The 18,686-nt window shown below is 40.4% G+C and overlaps 1 protein-coding gene across 1 annotated transcript in view; it reads right to left on the bottom strand.

Moving 5' to 3' along the window:
* Nucleotides 1–17,431, bottom strand: part of Capza2 (capping actin protein of muscle Z-line subunit alpha 2) — a 36,050-nt gene extending 18,619 nt beyond the window's left edge. Inside the window, exon 1 of the mRNA XM_038320185.2 lies at nt 17,266–17,431. Coding sequence (XP_038176113.1) covers nt 17,266–17,304 — 39 coding nt within the window. The 5' untranslated portion in view covers nt 17,305–17,431. The remainder of the gene's footprint in view (nt 1–17,265) is intronic.
* Between the last annotated feature and the right edge of the window lie 1,255 nt (nt 17,432–18,686).

The raw sequence follows: 18,686 nt of genomic DNA, 5'->3' as shown, positions 1-18,686 counted from the left end.
ATCATGCCAAATTATTACCCCCACATAAAAAGCAACTTATATTCACATCAAAACTTATTCAAAATTATTCAAAACTGGAAATAATTTATAGCTCAAACATCCACTGGACAAATAAACTGTGGTATATCTATATAATGTAATTACTTAGCAATAAAAAAGAACTATAGATATATGAAACAAGTTGAATTAATTCTAAAGTACTGCACTGGATTGAAAGAGAAACTCAAAAGGTTAGTGATACTCTAAGACTTTTTGCATACAACATTCAACCTTATTAGTACATATGCTCTTGCACATCCAATATGCCCATTTTATGTCAAAATATTTTTAAGTATTTAATTAATCCTACCCATCAAACCACATAGCACCCCTAGCACAGTACACTATAGTGTTCAGTGTTCATTATTACTACCTCTGTAATTAATTGGCAAGTAGGAACCAGTCTTAAAAGCATACCATACCACAAATTCCTAGCCCTAGATTCAAAACCTAAACCAGGATTTTCACTGAGCTCGCACTGCCCTTGTCCCTCAAAGGTAAAAAATTGTGAGCAGTACCATCTGAAGCAGGGTCGTCTCTACAGCAAAGGAGTTTGGGACAGGGTGGGAAAGAGAATGAATAAAGGAAAGGAAGAAAACGAGGGCATTTGAATAATGCCAGATTGTGGTAGTGGGTTTATAACTGTCTACACATGTTAAAGGTCTTTCAAGTAAAGGAATATACTGCTAGTGTATGCCCATTTAAAAAATAAAAATATATTTCTTCATTTAAGAGTTATCACTAAAAGGCACATTATGTAAGCAGGATGTGTCTGTGAAATTTTCTTCTAAATATTTATATCCATCCATCAGTAAGTACTGCTATCAGTTTTGGTCAGAGATGCTTTATTTTTGTTTTTCGTGTTTTGTTTTTGCTGTGGATGGCTGTTACTACAGAGATTCATAGGTGTCCAAAGTGCTGAGAGGTACTCTTGGATGTACTGCTCTAAATGGGACATCTGTACCACTCCCTTCAGGCTCAGAGGATATTGAAGACGGGACAGAAAGCCAGGGGTGGAGTGTTGTAGATCACTGTCTTCCAGGCATGCCTGGTCACTATACTCAGAAGTCTCAAGTAGCTGTGTTACCTGCCAGGAGCTACATAAACCTGGGCACACAAACATTCCTTCATAGATGGAGAGAGAAGCTAATGAGGACTCAGTCTTCCCTGAGCATCTGTGGGCTCTTAATGATTGCTGGGGGAAGAAGCATTGTCTTCAGTGATGCAGCCTCCAGTAAATTGTCCAAGCTCCTGCCCCCTCACCCATAATCATGCAAGCAAAGTGGTCTGTCTTGCTGACTTCGGAAGGCAGTGAAGTGAGGTTTACTACATATAGGCCAAGCAAAAGAAGCATGCGTCAAGTGGGAGAGGCAGCTACGTACTTAGTTACTGGTAGAGCTGCTTAGCCTTGTGGGACCTAATTCATTAAAATGACAGGGACAAGGTGTATGTATCCTGAGGAAGCTGGGTGAGGAGCTAATGCTCACTTTCCTGAGAAATATAGGAGAGGGGAAGGATGGAAACACAAACACACACACACACACACACACACACACACACACACACACACACACACCCCATTTCTCACCTTCTAGTCCTAGGCAGAAAAAACCGCACAAAAAAGTGCAGCCTTGGGGCTGGAGAGATGGCTTAGAGGTTAATAGTTAATAGCACTGACTGCTCTTCCAGAGGTTCTGAGTTCAATTCCCAGCAACCACATGGTGGCTCACAACCATCTATAATGAGATCTGGTGTCCTCTTCTAGAATGCAAGCATACATGGAAGGATTGTTGTATACATAATAAATAAACAAATCTTAAAAAAAAGTGCAGCCTTAGTGTAAGAAGTAATTGCTTTCCCTGATACCCTTTAGGGGCACACAAGACAGCCCCTCCTCCTCCTCAGGCTAGAATTATCTCCAGATGCCTCTACAAGGCAAACAAAGGTTCTTAAGTCCTTGACCTAAATTCTGCCAAATTCAGCAATTGGTAGGTTGCCATAGGCAACAAACTGTCACCGGCAACCACCCCTTTATTAAAAAAAATATATAAACTAATTTTCTTCATATATTGAGATACATTGCACATAATCGAAAGCAGTTCCTAAAGACTTTATAAATGTGCATATAGTCAAGCAGACAGCAGAATTTTATCTCACTGTATAAACTTCCTTCACATCTCCACCCAATCCCCCCCCCCTCTCTCTCACACACACACACACACACACACGGGGGGGGGGGGGAGAAACTGACTACTAGTCTGAGTTATAACTTCCCCCACCCCCCAAAAAACCACTGGTGCTAAGTCTTGTCTTTTCTGTTTATCTGAGACCTAGCTGAAGGGCTGTCTACCACAGCACCCTTTCTAAGCAGCACTGCCGAAATCCTCTGCTCTATCCCTGCGCCTTGTTTATCCCTTTGTGCCCTGTACTCAGAACTGTTTTGAGGGCTCTTTCCCCAGGAACCCATGTTCAGTGCAGACCACTACTTTGGGCATCTTTTATCTTCAACCTCTAGTATCTTGCTAAGATCAGTCAACAGTCCATAAATACTGTCTGGTTAGATGGATGATGATTCAAAACAATTAAATGAACCTAACATTTATGGAATGCTCAAAAATTATAATGGAGAATTTCCAAGGCTTCAGCTTAGCAATACCTACGAAAAGCAAATTAACTGTTTGTTAGGGAAACAGGATACAGATAGATACAGATTCTTATTACCTGGGAATAAAGGGAACCAGATTTTGGGGGAAGATTTTATTTCATGGTAAAACCCATTTTTTGTATGTTGTGGTGTTCTGAATGAAGCATGTCTCCCACAAGATCACATATTGAATACTCGATCCCCTTCTGGTGGCACCATTAGGAGGTAAGATCTTGCTATAGGAAGTATATCATAGGCTTTGAAACATATAGCCACACCCTGATCCCTTTGTGATAAGCCAGCTTCCTGCTCCTTATGCCTGGCCATGATGGACTCTAGCCCTCTGAAATCATAAGCCAAAAGAAACCTTTTCTTCCTTAAGTTTCCTTTGGTCATCACAGCAACAGAAAAGTAACAAATATATCTGTTAGCCTAAAAATGAAGAAAAGGGGGAAGAAAAGGCAAGGGCAATGCTAATTACTATGCTGTACTTGTTAAGATCTATTATGATATTGTAAACTGTTTAACCTCCTCCCTCCCCAGGTAAAGAACTGTCAGGAAGCATTAAAATGTAAGTCTTAGGGGTTGGAGAGATGGCTCAATGGTTAAGAGCACTGCCTGCTCTTCCAAAGGTCCTGAGTTCAATTCCCAGCAACCACATGGTGGCTCACAACCATCCATAAAGTAATCTGGTGCCCTCTTCTGGCCAGCAGGCACACATGCAGACAGAATACTGAGAATACTGTATACATAATAAATAAATAAATCTTTAAAAGATAAAATGTAAGTCTTAGACACGACCACAGTTAACTAAAAAATGTATGTTAAAAAATAATCAAATATTTATTTTATAAGCTTAAGACTTGAAATCGCTTTTTAACATTCTTAATGTTATGTTCTGTATGACACATTACATACAGAGCTGTCAGAATTAAAATACTAATATCAAGTAGAATATATTTTAATGATACAAATTAGTGGCTAAGCTTTTAAAAATTTTTGTTTCTAAACAAAGGTATATACCTCTTAGAATTTGTCAATTTTAGTTTTTACTATGAGAGCAAAAGTGATTTAATTTTTTTGTTCAATGGACTTACTTTTCTCTTTTATTGTACTATGTAACCAAAAGATAACAAGAGCTCTTCTATCCAAACTGAATGGTAGACCTAAAGAAAAGCAACAGGACCAGGAGGCCAGGGGAGAAGACAGAGGCTCAAATTCTACCTGGATTATACCAGCTATGCCTGAAATATTTAAATCTGGACTTTGTGAAGTTTCTTAACTTTACACTTGGATTTCCCAAATGCTAAAGTAACAAATATGTGTCTACTACAATGAAAGAAAATACCATCTTCCCAAGATACTGTGTTAGTTCAGATAAGCAAGCAAAATACCCATACCCATAAAATACAACAACAACAACAAAATTACTGTACCAGTGAGATAGTGCAGCAGGTGAACAATGGTGACTGTTACAAGTGCAACCACTAGCTCTCTGATTCTATCTGAGGTCCACAGAAGAATATTTATAGCTAGCAATGTAAATACAGCCAAAAACCCATGGGCAAAGAAGCCTGAGGCTCTAGTGGAAACTTACACTATGGTATAGCTAAAGTGACATGACCCCAAACTGCCTTCTAAATATTTATGTTTATAATCAGAGACAAATTGTTCTCAAGCCTTAATTTTCAGTGAGTGGAAGCAAACACAGAGACCCATGCCTGTAGAAGATGCTGAGAAAAAAGAATGGCCGTGGAAGGGGGTGGGGCAATGTCAGAGCTGGAAGAGAGGGAGAGGTACTTGGAATGATGTCTTCTCAGTACAACACAGCTTTGAATCATGAACTAACAGCAGCTGTGCCTGCTGGCTAAACCTGCCCAACAATCAGCTTCAGATGGGGAAGGGGATCATGGGTCCTCACCACTGCTGAACTGCTGCAATCTAACAGATTCTGGAGGAGGAGAGACATACTACCCAACTGTATATACACTGATGAGTCTAACAGACTCTAATAGAAAGTTCCAAACCCAAGATCATACAGATGGCTCTAGTCAAATTCTGTGGGACATGAGACAGAACAAAGAAGGGACAGATATAGGAGTTGGGGAGAGAATAACCAGTATGCAATATATACACATATGAAATTGCACACAACAAAATTTATAGAAGCAACAACCACAAAAAATTGCTAAGTTTCCAAGTCCTCTTCTAAAATCCTCCAGATCTCCCACAGATTTACCTAGGAATACAATAAAGAACAGAGAAAGATTATGCCTGTATGATGTAGGTGGGTCTTCTATCTATCTGTTGCTTTCATTTGTTAATTAATAAAGAAAACTGCTTGGCCTGATAGGTCAGAACATAGGTAGGCAAGGAAGACAGAACAGAATGCTAAGAGGAAGAAGGCAGTGAGGCAGACGCCATAGAGCCAGCCCCAGGTCAGATGTGTTCAATGTTCCTGGTAAGCCACCACCTCGTGGTGCTACACACATTAATAGAAATGGGTTAATCAAGATGTGAGAGTTAGCCAGTAAGAGCCTAAAGCTAATGGGCCAAGCAGTGTTTAAATGAATACAATTTGTGTGTTGCTATTTCGGGTGTAAAGCTAGCTGTGCGGGAGCCACGCAGGACGAAAAGCAAGCCTGCTCATCTCATCACTACACCTGTGCATTCCCTTGTCAGGATACTTTGAATGCTGCCTGTCAAACAGCTGACGCTTTAATACAGGTTATGTCTGTCCCAAACCTGGCAGTCACTTTGTGTTGAAAAAAAAAAAAAATCTAGAAATACTAATGAACTCTCATTTGTTTAGAATGGCCAGATGTTTCAGTGTGAGTATGAAATGCTCCCCACAGACTCATGTTTTAAGGCCTGGTTGCCCTCTGGGGGATTCTGGAGAAGTGACTGAATCCTCTCCCTCAAGATTAATTAATTAATTAATCACCCGATGGAAATAGGGTTTGATGGTATTACTGGGAGGTGGGGCCTAGCTGGAAGATTCCTAGAAGAGAATACATGGAGGCTATATTTTGCCCTGGTCTCTTCAGCTTTTCCTTTTTTCTGATTCCTGTCTACAATGAGGGAAATGAGAGTCTCTGCCACACGACAGAGCTGTCTAGTAAATTTCATCACTCGTGCTAGGGTGGCAGTACTTGGTACTGCAGCTGTCAAAGGGTCACCCATGTTCCCATAATGATGGAGGATTCTCATTGTTTAATAAACAAACTGCCTTGGCTTTTTGATAGGGCAAGATTTAGATAGGTGGAGTAGACAGAACAGGAAAAAGGAAGTGAGGTAGATGGCTCAGACAATTGCCCTGTCTCTCCTCTCAGAGACAATTGCCCCACCTCTCCTCTCTGGGACAGTCGCCATGAAGCCAGCCACCAGGTCAGACATGCTGAATCGTTCCTGGTAAGACACCACTCATGGTGTTACGTAGATTATTAGATATGGGTTAAAGCAAGAGATGTGAGAATTAGCTAATAAGAGGCTGGAACTAATGGGCCACGCAGTGTTTAAAAGAATACAGTTTCCGTGTAATTATTTCGGGCATAAGCTAGCCAGGCAGCTGGGAGCCGGGCAGGACGAAAAGCAGGCCTGCCCGCAGCTCCTCACTACACCATAAGCAACACCAATAAACTCAGATACACCAAGTTACATTTGGGTGCAACTGCTTCACTGCTTCATTATCTGTGTTCTATCTGGATTGAATAGACATTTGTTTATGTCCTTCCCAAGAAAAGTCATGAAACAATATGTGTTAGTATAATATTAGCATTTTTAAACATTTGTTTATTGTGTATGTGTATGCGTGTATGTACACACCACAAAGCATATGTGGGGGTGCAGAACAACTTTCAGGAGTCAGTTCTTTACTTCCACTGTGGATTCCTGAGTTTAAGCAGTTATGAGAGGTGGCAACAAGTGTCTTTACCTGATGAGCCACCTTACCGATCTTAGGGTCAGTATTCTTAAAAATACTCTAGTACAGACATTTCACACCACGTGTTAGTTTCTTTGTGTCCTACAGGTTATGAAGCTGGTTTATGTCTATGTACACCTGTGATTTTCTATATACCAATACTCCTTCCCATTCTACTAGTCAGACTCTGTTCAAACACCAAGTGACAGAACACAAGAAGAGAAAGCTAGAACCCAATTCCACTCCACGGTACCCATGTGCAGTTCGCTTTTTATCAAAACCAACACAAACTCTAGAAAAGTCTATTTTAAAAAAAGTCCCATAAACCTAAATTTAGTTAATTTATTATTTTTGGTGCTGGCAATTAAACTTAATGCCTAAAGTATTCTGTTATTGAGTTCCCAGATCATAAACGTCAATTATTAAAAAGTGAAACATAAGATGAGGTATTTTTCAACTTTTATAAAAACTTGACCACTAGATAATTTATTTTTGACAATATTTTTAGTATTGTTTTTGTTCTTCAGTTATGAAAATAAAAGACCAAATCTATTTATGGAACTGCTTCCCAACAGAGCATAATCTTTCAATGATTATTCTAGGAACAAAAGAAATCTCTTGGTAGACAACTACTTACTAGAAACAGGCATTCAAGTGCCCTCACAGATACCTTGAACTCTCACACCTAAACACACTTATTTCTGTTCTTGATAAAATACTAGCACTGATACCATTTCATTCTATACCCCATCTCATAGTCAATCAACAAATGTTTCTTGTTCAAATTCAATCGCCCTTTCTCTAACTCCATTCCAGTGAGATCTGACCATCCAGTTTCTAGACTGTTAAGATGTTCTGCCTCTAGTTTCACCCTTCTTTGCTGCAGAATAATCTTTTTGTACACTGTGAATATGTATTATTCATTCATTCATTCATTCATTCATTCATTCATTTATACAATATTCTGTCTGTGTGCGTGCCTGCAGGTCAGAAAAGGGCACCAGACCCCACTACAGATGGTTGTGAGCCACCATGTGGTTGCTGGGAATTGAACTCAGGACCTTTGGAAGAGCAGGCAATGCATCTCTCCAGCCCAAATGTATTATTCTTGTTGGTTAATAAAAAGCTGACAGATCATGCAGAGGACTCTGGGAGGAAGAAGGAAGGAGTCAGAGGAGATACCAGGGAGCCTCCAAGGAAGCAAGATGTATAGAAAATGAGGTAACAAGCCATGAGCCATGTGGCAAAGCATAGATAAGAAATATGGGCTAGGGGCTGGAGAGATGGCTCAGAGGTTAAGAGCGTTGCCTGCTCTTCCAAAGGTCCTGAGTTCAATTCCCAGCAACCACATGGTGGCTCACAACCATCTGTAATGGGGTCTGGTGCTCTCTTCTGGCCTCTAGGCATACACACAGAGAGAATATTGTATACATAAAAAATAAAAAAAATATGGGCTAATTTAAATCTGAGAGTTAGGTAGTAACAAGCCAGAGCTATCAGCAGAGAATTTAATACTAAGTGATTAAGCCTCTGAGTGATTATTTGAGAGCGGCCGAGGGAAAGAAACATCCACCTACACGTCTTCAAAATTAGTTTGGCATCTTGCCAGTGGACCAATATTTTTCAATATATTCATTTTTTTCCCACTTAAAAAAAAATCAATGAATGGGTCCACTTTCAATAAATGAAAATCAAGTTCTTAGGGTAACATGAAAGGTTCATTTTTTTCAAGGTGGCAAATTTGACTTTTAAAATAAGATCTATGTATTACTGTGTACATTTTTTTATTTTTATACTTCTTTCTTTTGCACTTGATCAAGATTTGTTTTACTTACTTTTGACAGCTAACTTTAGTCCTTTTGATGAGAACTCCATTTCCTGCTAAACATAGGAAGCAATGCATGTAGGCTTGTGAACACATAAACACACAAAAAGACCACCACACCAGGTAGGGGGGGCCACACAAAGGTTAAGCAGGGGCTCTGGGAGTGATGCCTGGTTCAGGAGGGAGAATTGTCTTGTTCAATAACTCTGATGTTTGGTAGGTAACTGAAGCCCATTATTTAGAGATACACAGGAAGCGTGTTTTTTTCTGTGATTAAGGCAGAAGTTTGGCTCAGACTTCTGTGGGAGCAGAGTAAGGAGACTAGTTTACCCTGTTCATGACACAAATGGTAAGGACTCAATTTTAGGCCTTAATGCATTTTGCCACTATTTAAAGTTGTCTCTAAAAGTTGTCTATACTTTATTGACAGCTATGAGTAAAATACTAATAAAAAACTTTTCTGAACTTCAAGTCATTTAAATGGCATAAAACCAAATGATTATCACTGTATGTTTATGAACTAATTCATTTTAATGAGCATAGTTAAGGAGAGTACTGTATTTTTAAATTTTCCTTAATAATAATTGAGACCATATATGGTAAAGTGCCTGGAATATAGAGATTCATTTTTTCCTTTTCTTTCCTTTTTTGTTTTTTTGAGACACGGTTTCTCTGTAGCCCCGGCTATCCTGGAACTCACAGAAATCTACCTGCCTCTGCCTCCTGGGTGCTGCTAGGATTAAAGGCGTGCACCACTACCGCCCACTCAGATAATTCAATTGTTTCTTGCTACAACACTGGGCACAGCTCTTTCTAAAGTTACTTTACATCTGATATGAACACTCTGCTGGCTACAGAACATGATTTCAAGGACTGCACTTCACCTTTTCTGTTTTCTCTTCCTCTTATCCTTCAAACCAAATACAGGTTCATCATTCCTAATCCAAAAGTCCAAAATTTAAATGTTCTAACATAGTATTTTTTGAGTACTAACAACACAATGGAAAATTTTACACCATAAAATTATATTTCATGTACAAACTTGTTAAAAACATTGTCTAACAGGGGCGGAGAGATAGTAAGTTGAACAGTTAAGAGCACGTTACTGCCCTTGCAGCAGATCAGAGTGCTGTGGGACAAGGCTCTGTATTCTGTCAATTATATTTTAAATAAATGCTGACTGGCCAGTAGCCAGGCAGGAAGTATAGGCAGGACAACCAGACAGGAAGTAGAGGTGGGTCAACAAGAACAGGAGAATTCTGGGGAGAAGGAAGCCCATTCATCTGCAGTCCTGACCTAGCCACAGAAGCAGCAAGATGTGACTGCCTCACTGAATAAGGCACTGAGCCACGTGGCTAACACAGACAAGAATAATGGTCGAATATAAGCTATAAGAGTTAATAAGAAGCCTGAGCTAATGGCCGATCAGTTTATAACTAATGTAGACCTCTGTGTGATTTCTTTGGGACTTAATGACTGCAGGAACAGGGCAGGATAGAAAACTCAGTCAACAGATCAGTCTCCTGCACACACATCAGGTGGCTTACTGCTTACAAGTGTAACTCCACTTCTCAAGGGTCTGACTCCCACCAACCTCCATGGGCACTTGCATGTACATGGTGCATATAAACTCATGCAGACACACATACATAGACACAATATTTTTAAAATATGTATTATATAAGAGGCTGGAGAGATACTCTGTAAAACAGGACATGGGTTCCATCTCTAGGACCCATATAAAAAGCCAGGCTTTATGATGCAGCACTGGGAAGGCAGAGACAGAGGGCTCTGAGAATTCCTGGTCAGAAAGCACAGCACAAGTATCAGTGAAAAACCCTATCTGAAAACAAGATTGATGTCTCTTAAGGAATGAATGACACCCTAGATTTATTTCTTGGGCACACGTGTGCACACACACATAATTATGTATGTATATATGTATAAAATTAATTTCAAGCTATATGGACGAGGTACAATCAAACAAATGCATTTCATTATCAGAACTGGATTCGTAAATGAAGATACCTCATTATCTATGTACAAATACTCCAAAATCTAGGAAACTGAAATCTAAGCTCCTCTGGTCCTATGCATTTTGGGTAAGGGACAATGAACCTGTATTTGATGAATAAATGAATATGAAGATAGCTTTCAAAAGTTATTTTTGTGAATTTCCAACAGAAACACTGTGAACTAAAATATGCAATAAAAGCCACCATCAGAGACGCTTTCTTCTGCAACAGATGGGTACAAATTTAGAGACCCACAGCCAGACATTGCCCAGAGAGAGACCTTAAAACAGCCCTAGATATCTCATCGAATCCCTCTCCTCAGAGATCAAGGAACCCTGAGGAAGAGGAGGCAGAAAAAGTATACCAGCCAGAAGAAATGGAGGACACCAAGAAAACAAAGCCCTCTAAATCAACATGACCAAAACTCCAATGAACTCAGAGACTGAAGAACCTACAAAGGTCTGTACTAAGTCCTTCATATACATATTACGGCTTCTAGTTCAGTGTTTTTATGTGATTCCTGAGGATGCAAACGAGTGGGTCTGTTTCTTGTGCCTTCTCTAGGGTTCTTTTCCTTATTTGGTCTGCCCAGTTCTGATGAGTAAGCTTTTGTTTTATTTTATTATTATTCCTTAGAAACCTGTTTGTTTACTAATGAGAGAAAGGGAGGGAACCCAGGTGGGAGGGGAGGTAGGAAGGATCTGGGAGGAGTAGAGGAAGGGGAAACTGGAAATCAGGAGATATTATGTGAGTGTGGGGGGGGTCTATTTTTAATAAAAGAAAAAGATGTCAACAAAACAAAGTTCTTAGCTATTACATTAATGGTTAAATAAAAATAAAAATCATATATCTTTCAAAATAAATTTGTGAAACTGAGGGCCAAGGCTGGAGATAGCTAAGTTTAAAACCATGGTTAAGCCAGGCAGTGGTGGTGCATGCCTTTAATCCCAGCACTCGGGAGGCAGAGGCAGGTGGATCTCTGTGAGTTCGAGGCCAGCCTGGTCTACAAGAGCTAGTTCCAGGACAGGCTCCAACGCTTCAGAGAAACCCTGTCTCGAAAAGCAAAAAAAAAAAAACAAAAAACAAAACAAAACAAAAACCCAAGGTTAAGATCACTTTTGATCTAGCAGAGATCCTGGATTTAATTCCCAACACCCACAAGGTAATTCACAACAATACATAACTCCAGTTGCTGGGATCTGAAGCCTTCTTCTAACCTCTTTGAGATTCAGGCACACTCCTGGTGTACATACATACACAAGACAAAACATTCATCTACATAAAGTAAATCTAAAAAAAACCCTAAATCAATATACAAAACAAACATTATAATAAGTTTGCAAAATTCTTTGTTTTACATCTAAGACAACTGCAGAACAAGTTATGAGTGGTCCCAAGAAAGTAAGATGCCATTTTCTTTGATAAGCATGAATCTCTTGTGGTAAGTACAGCGTCAGTAATTGATCCGGCTTTAAATCAAAGTATGAATCCTAAGTATGAACCACAGGTCAAGTTCTGTTATCATGCTTTTTAATCTTAAAAGAATTTGCAATCTATTTTTGGACCTGTGATTTTACACTGAAATGCAAGATTCTATTTTTTATTTAAAATGGCTCCCAAATGCCCTGAAATATACTAAATGCCCTGAAATATACTATAAACTTTTCTCATTGTATGAACTGTAAAAAATCCCTATTATAGCTGATATGAAAAATTCCTGCTTGAAGTAGAAATTAGTTCCACAGAATGAAATTAAGAATGAATACTTTCCAAAATAGCTTACTGGTTAAGCCAGTTATTAACTTTACACTATGATAAGATATAGCAGCCCATGTTATTTGTATAAACACAAGACTTATGAAACCAGTTCCAATTGTAGGAGGGGAAAATATTTTAGTTGCTTATATATAAATTATATTTAGCATTTGAACTTCAGACACCTGTACCTTAAGTCTTTAAAAACCAATGGCAATACTTAGGAATGAAAATTTGGATAGCTAGCTTTCCACGGCAAAGCCTGGGGTTATATGCTTTTACTCTTCACGATACAGGCTTCCCCTCAATTATGTGATGTATGGATTATTCATTCATTCACCCACTGAACAGTTTACTAATCACAAGCAGTGTACTGACAGATGCTTGAGATGACATTTCTGTACTAAGGGATTCTAATAGAAAAGGGAAGAAAAGACAAAGGATTGAATAAAAGTGTACTTAATACCAACAATGTGTTACTGAGTTCAAGAAAAATTAAATGAGCCAGATGATCTGAGCAAAGAGTAAAATTCCTTTTTTCTCAAATGATTCAATCTTATTTTTATGTTCATTGTTGTTTTGCCTACATGTAAGCCTGTGTTGAAGGTGTCAGCTATCCTGGAATTGGGGCAGTTGTGAGCTGCCATGTAGGTGCTGGGAATTGAACACAGGTCCTCTGGTACAGCACTCAGTGCTCTTAACCACTGAGCCATTTCTCAAGCCCTCTATACAATTTTTATCTTTTAAAACATGGTAAAGACCTGGGAGTAGCTCCAATCATTAAAGAGAATAAAAAGCCATAGGTATGTTTTAACTGTATGCCATGTACTATTCATATTTTCAACTATGTCCTCAAAGTTCAGGGGAACTAAGGCCAAGAGATAAACTTACTGAGCAAAGAGTAAAATTCCTCAATCTTATTTTTATGTTCATTGTTGTTTTGCCTACATGTAAGCCTGTGTTGAGGGTGTCAGATGTTAGATGTTAGAAAAAGACCAGAGCACGGTTAAACAGTACACAGGAGAAGTGTCACAGTCACTCAAAGGGAAAACGACAAGGCCTCTAGTTAGTCCAGGATGGCTTAGAGTCTGAGTGCCAGGGTCAGAGAGGCATATCACCACACCAAGCTTTAAGCACTGGTATTTTTAGAGAATACAGAAAAGCGTAGTTTAGATACAATCAACCAGAGGGGTCAATCTAGAAACTACAAGAAGAGCTTGCCCATAGCAAATATAGCAGAAGGGAAAGACCAGCTAAGACACAATTTCTAGCTCTTTTAACTTTAACTTTTATTTCTTTCCTAACTGTTGTTACTGACCTAACTGTACTGCTTAAATAGTGAAATTTTGTTACAAACTGATAATCTGGTCAACCCACAGATTGTAAACTAAATACTAAAATAAATTATGTTTTATGAACAAGAAATAAATTATTGTATAAGGCATTTTTGATCATGACCACAGAGGTGAGAAAATTTTGGCTTAAGATACAGGGCAAGCTAGCCGGGCGGTGGTGGCGCACGCCTTTAATCCCAGCACTGGGGAAGCAGAGGCAGGCGGATCTCTGTGAGTTCGAGACCAGCCTGGTCTACAAGAGCTAGCTCCAGGACAGGCTCTAAAGCTGCAGAGAAACCCTGTCTCGAAAAACCAAAAAAAAAAAAAAACCAAAAAAAAAAAAAAAAAAAAAAGATACAGGGCAAGCAGAAAAAAATTAGCAAAACAAACCCCTGAAATATAGAAATACAGGACCTAAGTGACTATAACAATAGAAAAAGAGAATTAAATTGGAGATGGCTGAAGATGTGACTTAGATGGTAGAACTGCTTGGCCAGCATACACAAAGTCCTGCCTTCATCCCCAGCACTAAACCCAGCAGTAGACTGCATGCTTGCAACCCTAGCAGTAAGGTGAAGGAGAAGGAGCAGAAATTCAAGGTCATCCTCATTCTCCTGCACAGTTCCAGGCTACCCAAAGCCCAGTACCAAAAGCTGAAGCTAGAGAAGTGGACTACTGTTATCACTGGTGAAGCTGGAGGTCCAGGAAGAATACCCTCAACAATTACTTCTTCCTTCAGGAGAGTTTGGGATGGTTCTCTTTATTGCGCTCTCCATCACAGTATCATATAATTTCATATAATTTCAAATTCACAAAAGTGCTTTACTATACAACAAATGATCCAAGAAAGAAAAACATAAAAACGTTTTGGCTTGGAGTTTCTTTAACTATGTAAAATTTACAGGGTCACACTACAACAAACGAATAGCTTTAAGGGACTTCACTTTTTTCAGCTACATTTACTTCCTATTAATACTGTAGCCGAAAGAAATAAGGTCATAAAATCACAATACATACAAGAAAAGCAACTGTACATGATTTTAAAAGGAAACCTAATGTCCTAGATATTTTTCCCTTTGTTTGTTTTTTTGAGACAGGGTGACTATCCTGGAACTCAGATCAGGCTACTGAAACTTGGGGTACTCCTGTTCCTCATGCCCAACTTCTAGGGTTCTGGGATTACAGGTATGCACAACAGCCGCTAATCTCTTTTTGTTGCTGCTTTTTGTAGGCTGGCCTCAGAACTAGAGAGATCCTCCAGCCTGAGCCTCCTCAGTACTTAGATTACAAATCTGTTCTACCACACCCAGCTTTGATTCATTTCTAAAATGCCTCCTTTCATGGGGCAAATAAGAAACTACACAGCAGTAGCATAAAAATGTTCACATGTTAAATAAAAACAAGCTTGATTAAAAATGACGAAACCCCAGGTCTACCAGTTAGCCTTTACACCAAGTATAATAAACACAAATTTAGAACCTGACACTACAAAGATCCACTGCTTTCTTTAAAAAAATAAACTGTCAACAAATTCAAAACCAACTTCAAGGGAACATAATGCTATTTAATGCAGGCAAACCTTGGATTCTGACAAACTTAGGTTTAAATTTCACCTCTGCCACTCCCTCCCCATGTAAGCTACAAAAAGCTTTTAGAACCTTAATTTACTTACAAGTAAACAGTAATAATAAAACTACCTCAAACTTAAGTTAAAACAGAAAATGCAACATATTTATCTTACGTAGTATGCACATACAAAGTACAGTATTATATACATCATAGTACCACCTCTTCTTTAGGACCAGAAGCCTAGAATACAAACAACTAAAGTGTAAAAAGTATTTAAAACTCCCTCCTGAACTCACAGGCAAAGAAACAACGACAAAGAAACATGATTTAAGTACCAGTCTTCAAATATCACCTTTAAGTTCTCTATTTCTGATCCCACATGAAACATCCTCTTCCTAAGATAGTAAAGTGTAGTGGGAAACTAAAGGGACAAGAATGCTAAATTTTCAAATTATTTGTTATTTAAATTTAACCTAAAAGTTTGGCCTCTGTTTTATTAGATTAAAAAATATTGTTATAAATCCTGTATGTAAAATTACAACAGAAAATTCTTACTCAAGCCACAAAAATGATGCTAAATTTAAAATTAGAATTATCATTCATTTGTCCCAAGATTATACCAGTAGATGAACTTACACAGTATTCTGTGGAACTTGGTGCCCTGAGTATCAAGAACAGGGAATCTTATGGCTTCATTTGAAGTTTTGGGGCATTTCCAACAACATGGTACCTCTATCAACTCCACCCGGAGTATTCTCTCCTTGGCTATCTTACTAGCCATCAGAGCTACCAATAATCATACAAAAGTAAACAAAACATTTAAGAAATCCCTTTAAAAACTAACATTTAATTTTGCATGCACTGCACTGTTATATTTTCAATTAGCAACTTACAACTAGTCAATGTTGCACATGTAAACACTGCACAGCAACTTTTAGGGCTTACGGCAAAGGATGCTGCTGTCCCAACTTTGTTCATTTATCATCACTTTCACCAGGGAGCACAAAAGAAAAAACATTTTCAAAATCAAAATGAGGCTGACTTCTGGACAATCGTAAGGATAAGGAGACAGAACTCTAATTTTGGTGCAACACCACAGTCTAAAAATAGAGGGTCCCAACTGAAAATATCCCTTAGAGTTCCATTGCCACCCAGCTAGAACTGAGTATGTGTCCCACATGGACGTGCCGACTTACAAAACCAGGCACTAAGAGCGGACATTTCCAAAGTGCACCACACTCAGATGTCAGTCAAGTTTGAAAAACCGTCATGAGGCTTTTCCAGGAAATACTCGAAATTAACAGAGTTCTCACATTCCTTGCCCCAGGTATGAAGTTTCCACAGTCGCCAAACAAAACAAAACCAAAAAACAACAGAAAAAAATGGGCAAAAGTCTTAGTTCAGTGATCGGATTTTGCATTACAAATGCGAGAACTTGAGCCGTGCATCTGGTCCCATTGCTGTCACAGCGTTTCACACAGTCAAAGGAGTTGCACCCGCTCTGCTCTCCCTCTACAGAGTTGGTCCTATCAGGAAGACGGGATGTCACCAAATCTGCCCCAAGGGGAGCAGCAGCCAAGTTGAGCAGAAAACAACTATGGGGGGAGGTGTCTTTGTGAACAATACTGCCTTCCGGGGAACATGGGAACAGCAATTAAAAAAAAAGGTAATAATGAGAAAATTAATAAAGAAAAAGACGGCACAGAGAGGGGACGGCAAAGGGGCGGGATGTGGAGACTGCGTCCTCCAGAGGAAAGGAAACACCCTGAAGAACCAGGAAGCACTTCGCGTTGGGGAGGAGAAACTGCAGGGAAAAGTGAGGGTCGGCTGAGCCGTTTCCCCCCTCCCGCCCGCCCGCCTCCCGGTGACAGCCCCAGGCCAGGCGGCGCCACACCGCCCTCGACCGGCCCCGCACCGGGACCCCCAGGCCCGGCTCCCGCCGCCCCCGCCCCGCCCCCGCCCGCAAGGCTCCGCTTCCTATTTTCGGAGCACACACCCTACAAGGAGCGGAGCGGCCGGGCCTCGCTCGGCGGGCGGGCGGACCCCCGCTCGGGAAGCGGAGGCGTGCGGCCCACCACCGGAGCCCGCCCGGGGCTCACTCCAGCCCTCGCGCCGCGGCCCTCGCTTCCGGCTGCCCTGCTCCTCCCCGCCGCGGCGTCTACCTTCTCCTCATCGGACAGCTGCTCCTCCAGATCCGCCATCTTCCTTCTGGCGACAAACTGTGGCGCTGGTGGCGGCGGCGGCCACCTGACTTCCCCCTTTCCGTGCGGTCTTCCGCGCCGCGCGCCCCCGCCAAGGGAGGGGCCCGCCGCCCAGGCCGCCGCGCACGCGCCCCTCGGCTCCGCCCCCTCCGGATTCAGGCCACTGCGCACACGCCCGGGAGCTCCGCCTCCCCAGCCTAGGCCACCGCGCACGCGCCCCGGAGCTCCGCCTCCCGCTCTTGAGCGCAGGACGGAGCCCGGCTGTGCGCCTGCGCTGCGCCTCCGAAGCCGGATTGCTATGGTGTCTTCTATCCTTCTTTGGTGCCTTTTTCTACCCAATCAACGATGACCATATGGACCCAGTTGGCGACGAGTACACTCTGAGCCCATGACTTTGTTCCCACCAAATCCTGAACGCTGCCAGCGGAATTGTGAAAAGCTGTACCAGCGAAACATTTTTAAATATTAGGAAAAAAAAACCAAGTCTGTTAATTAAAATAGGCTTACACAATCCAGTCCACAATTGGAAGATGACTTTTGATATTTTCATTTATTCGTCCAACAAATGTTTATTGGTCTTTTATGGTAGGAAGACCTCTGCGCTAGTTCATAGGAATAAATAACGTAGAAAAAACACAAAACAAAAACTCAGAGAAGATACTCTTTAAGCTCAACTCTATTAATTAAACACTGACTTAGGGCAGGCAATGTACTCTTGGAAGGAAATAAAACGTTGTTGTTTTGACACTCTATCCTCATGAACTGACGAACCAGAATGCATTCAGGCCACCTAGGAAAATTTTCAATTGCATACAGGTAATTTTTAAGTGAAGGTAAATACCCCATGAAGGATTTGAGACCTTCTAAAAACATTATTCATTCTTTTCCATTTTTACTGGATGTCTCTTATTTTTATTTGCCAAATCTGGCAACTCTACTACTAAAGCTTCAAGTTTACAAAAAAAGTAAAGATGTTATCAAAGCTGGCACAGGAAGAAGATAGAAATCTTACTAAATTGAGTTACTAGTTCCGTGGGCCTGAGTGGACCAGAGAATCTGTACTTCTTACACACACCCAGATAAGAGGAGAGCTACTTGTCTGAAAGCTACACTTTGCTTAGCCAGGACTTGGAGTTTAACTGGGAGTTAAGACTTTAATCATTAGAAAGTGAGAAATTATTGAGCGCATTTGAACAGTGACATGACATGAACAGAAATGTCTTCAGGCAGTGTCGGTCTGACAGCTGCATGGGAATGACAGCCAATGTTATTTCCTGTCAAGAGTTCTAATAGCTGTTTGGGTCCAAGCGCACTATCATTAAGAGACTTACTAAAGTGTTCGTTTGCAGCGAGCAGGGAGAGGAAGTAAGTCAAGTCGACAT

This window comes from Arvicola amphibius, chromosome 2, assembly GCF_903992535.2.
Source record: "Arvicola amphibius chromosome 2, mArvAmp1.2, whole genome shotgun sequence".
Classification (NCBI taxonomy): domain Eukaryota; kingdom Metazoa; phylum Chordata; class Mammalia; order Rodentia; family Cricetidae; genus Arvicola; species Arvicola amphibius.
Note: the sequence above shows the minus strand (reverse complement) of the source record. Positions and strands in the feature narration are given on the sequence as shown.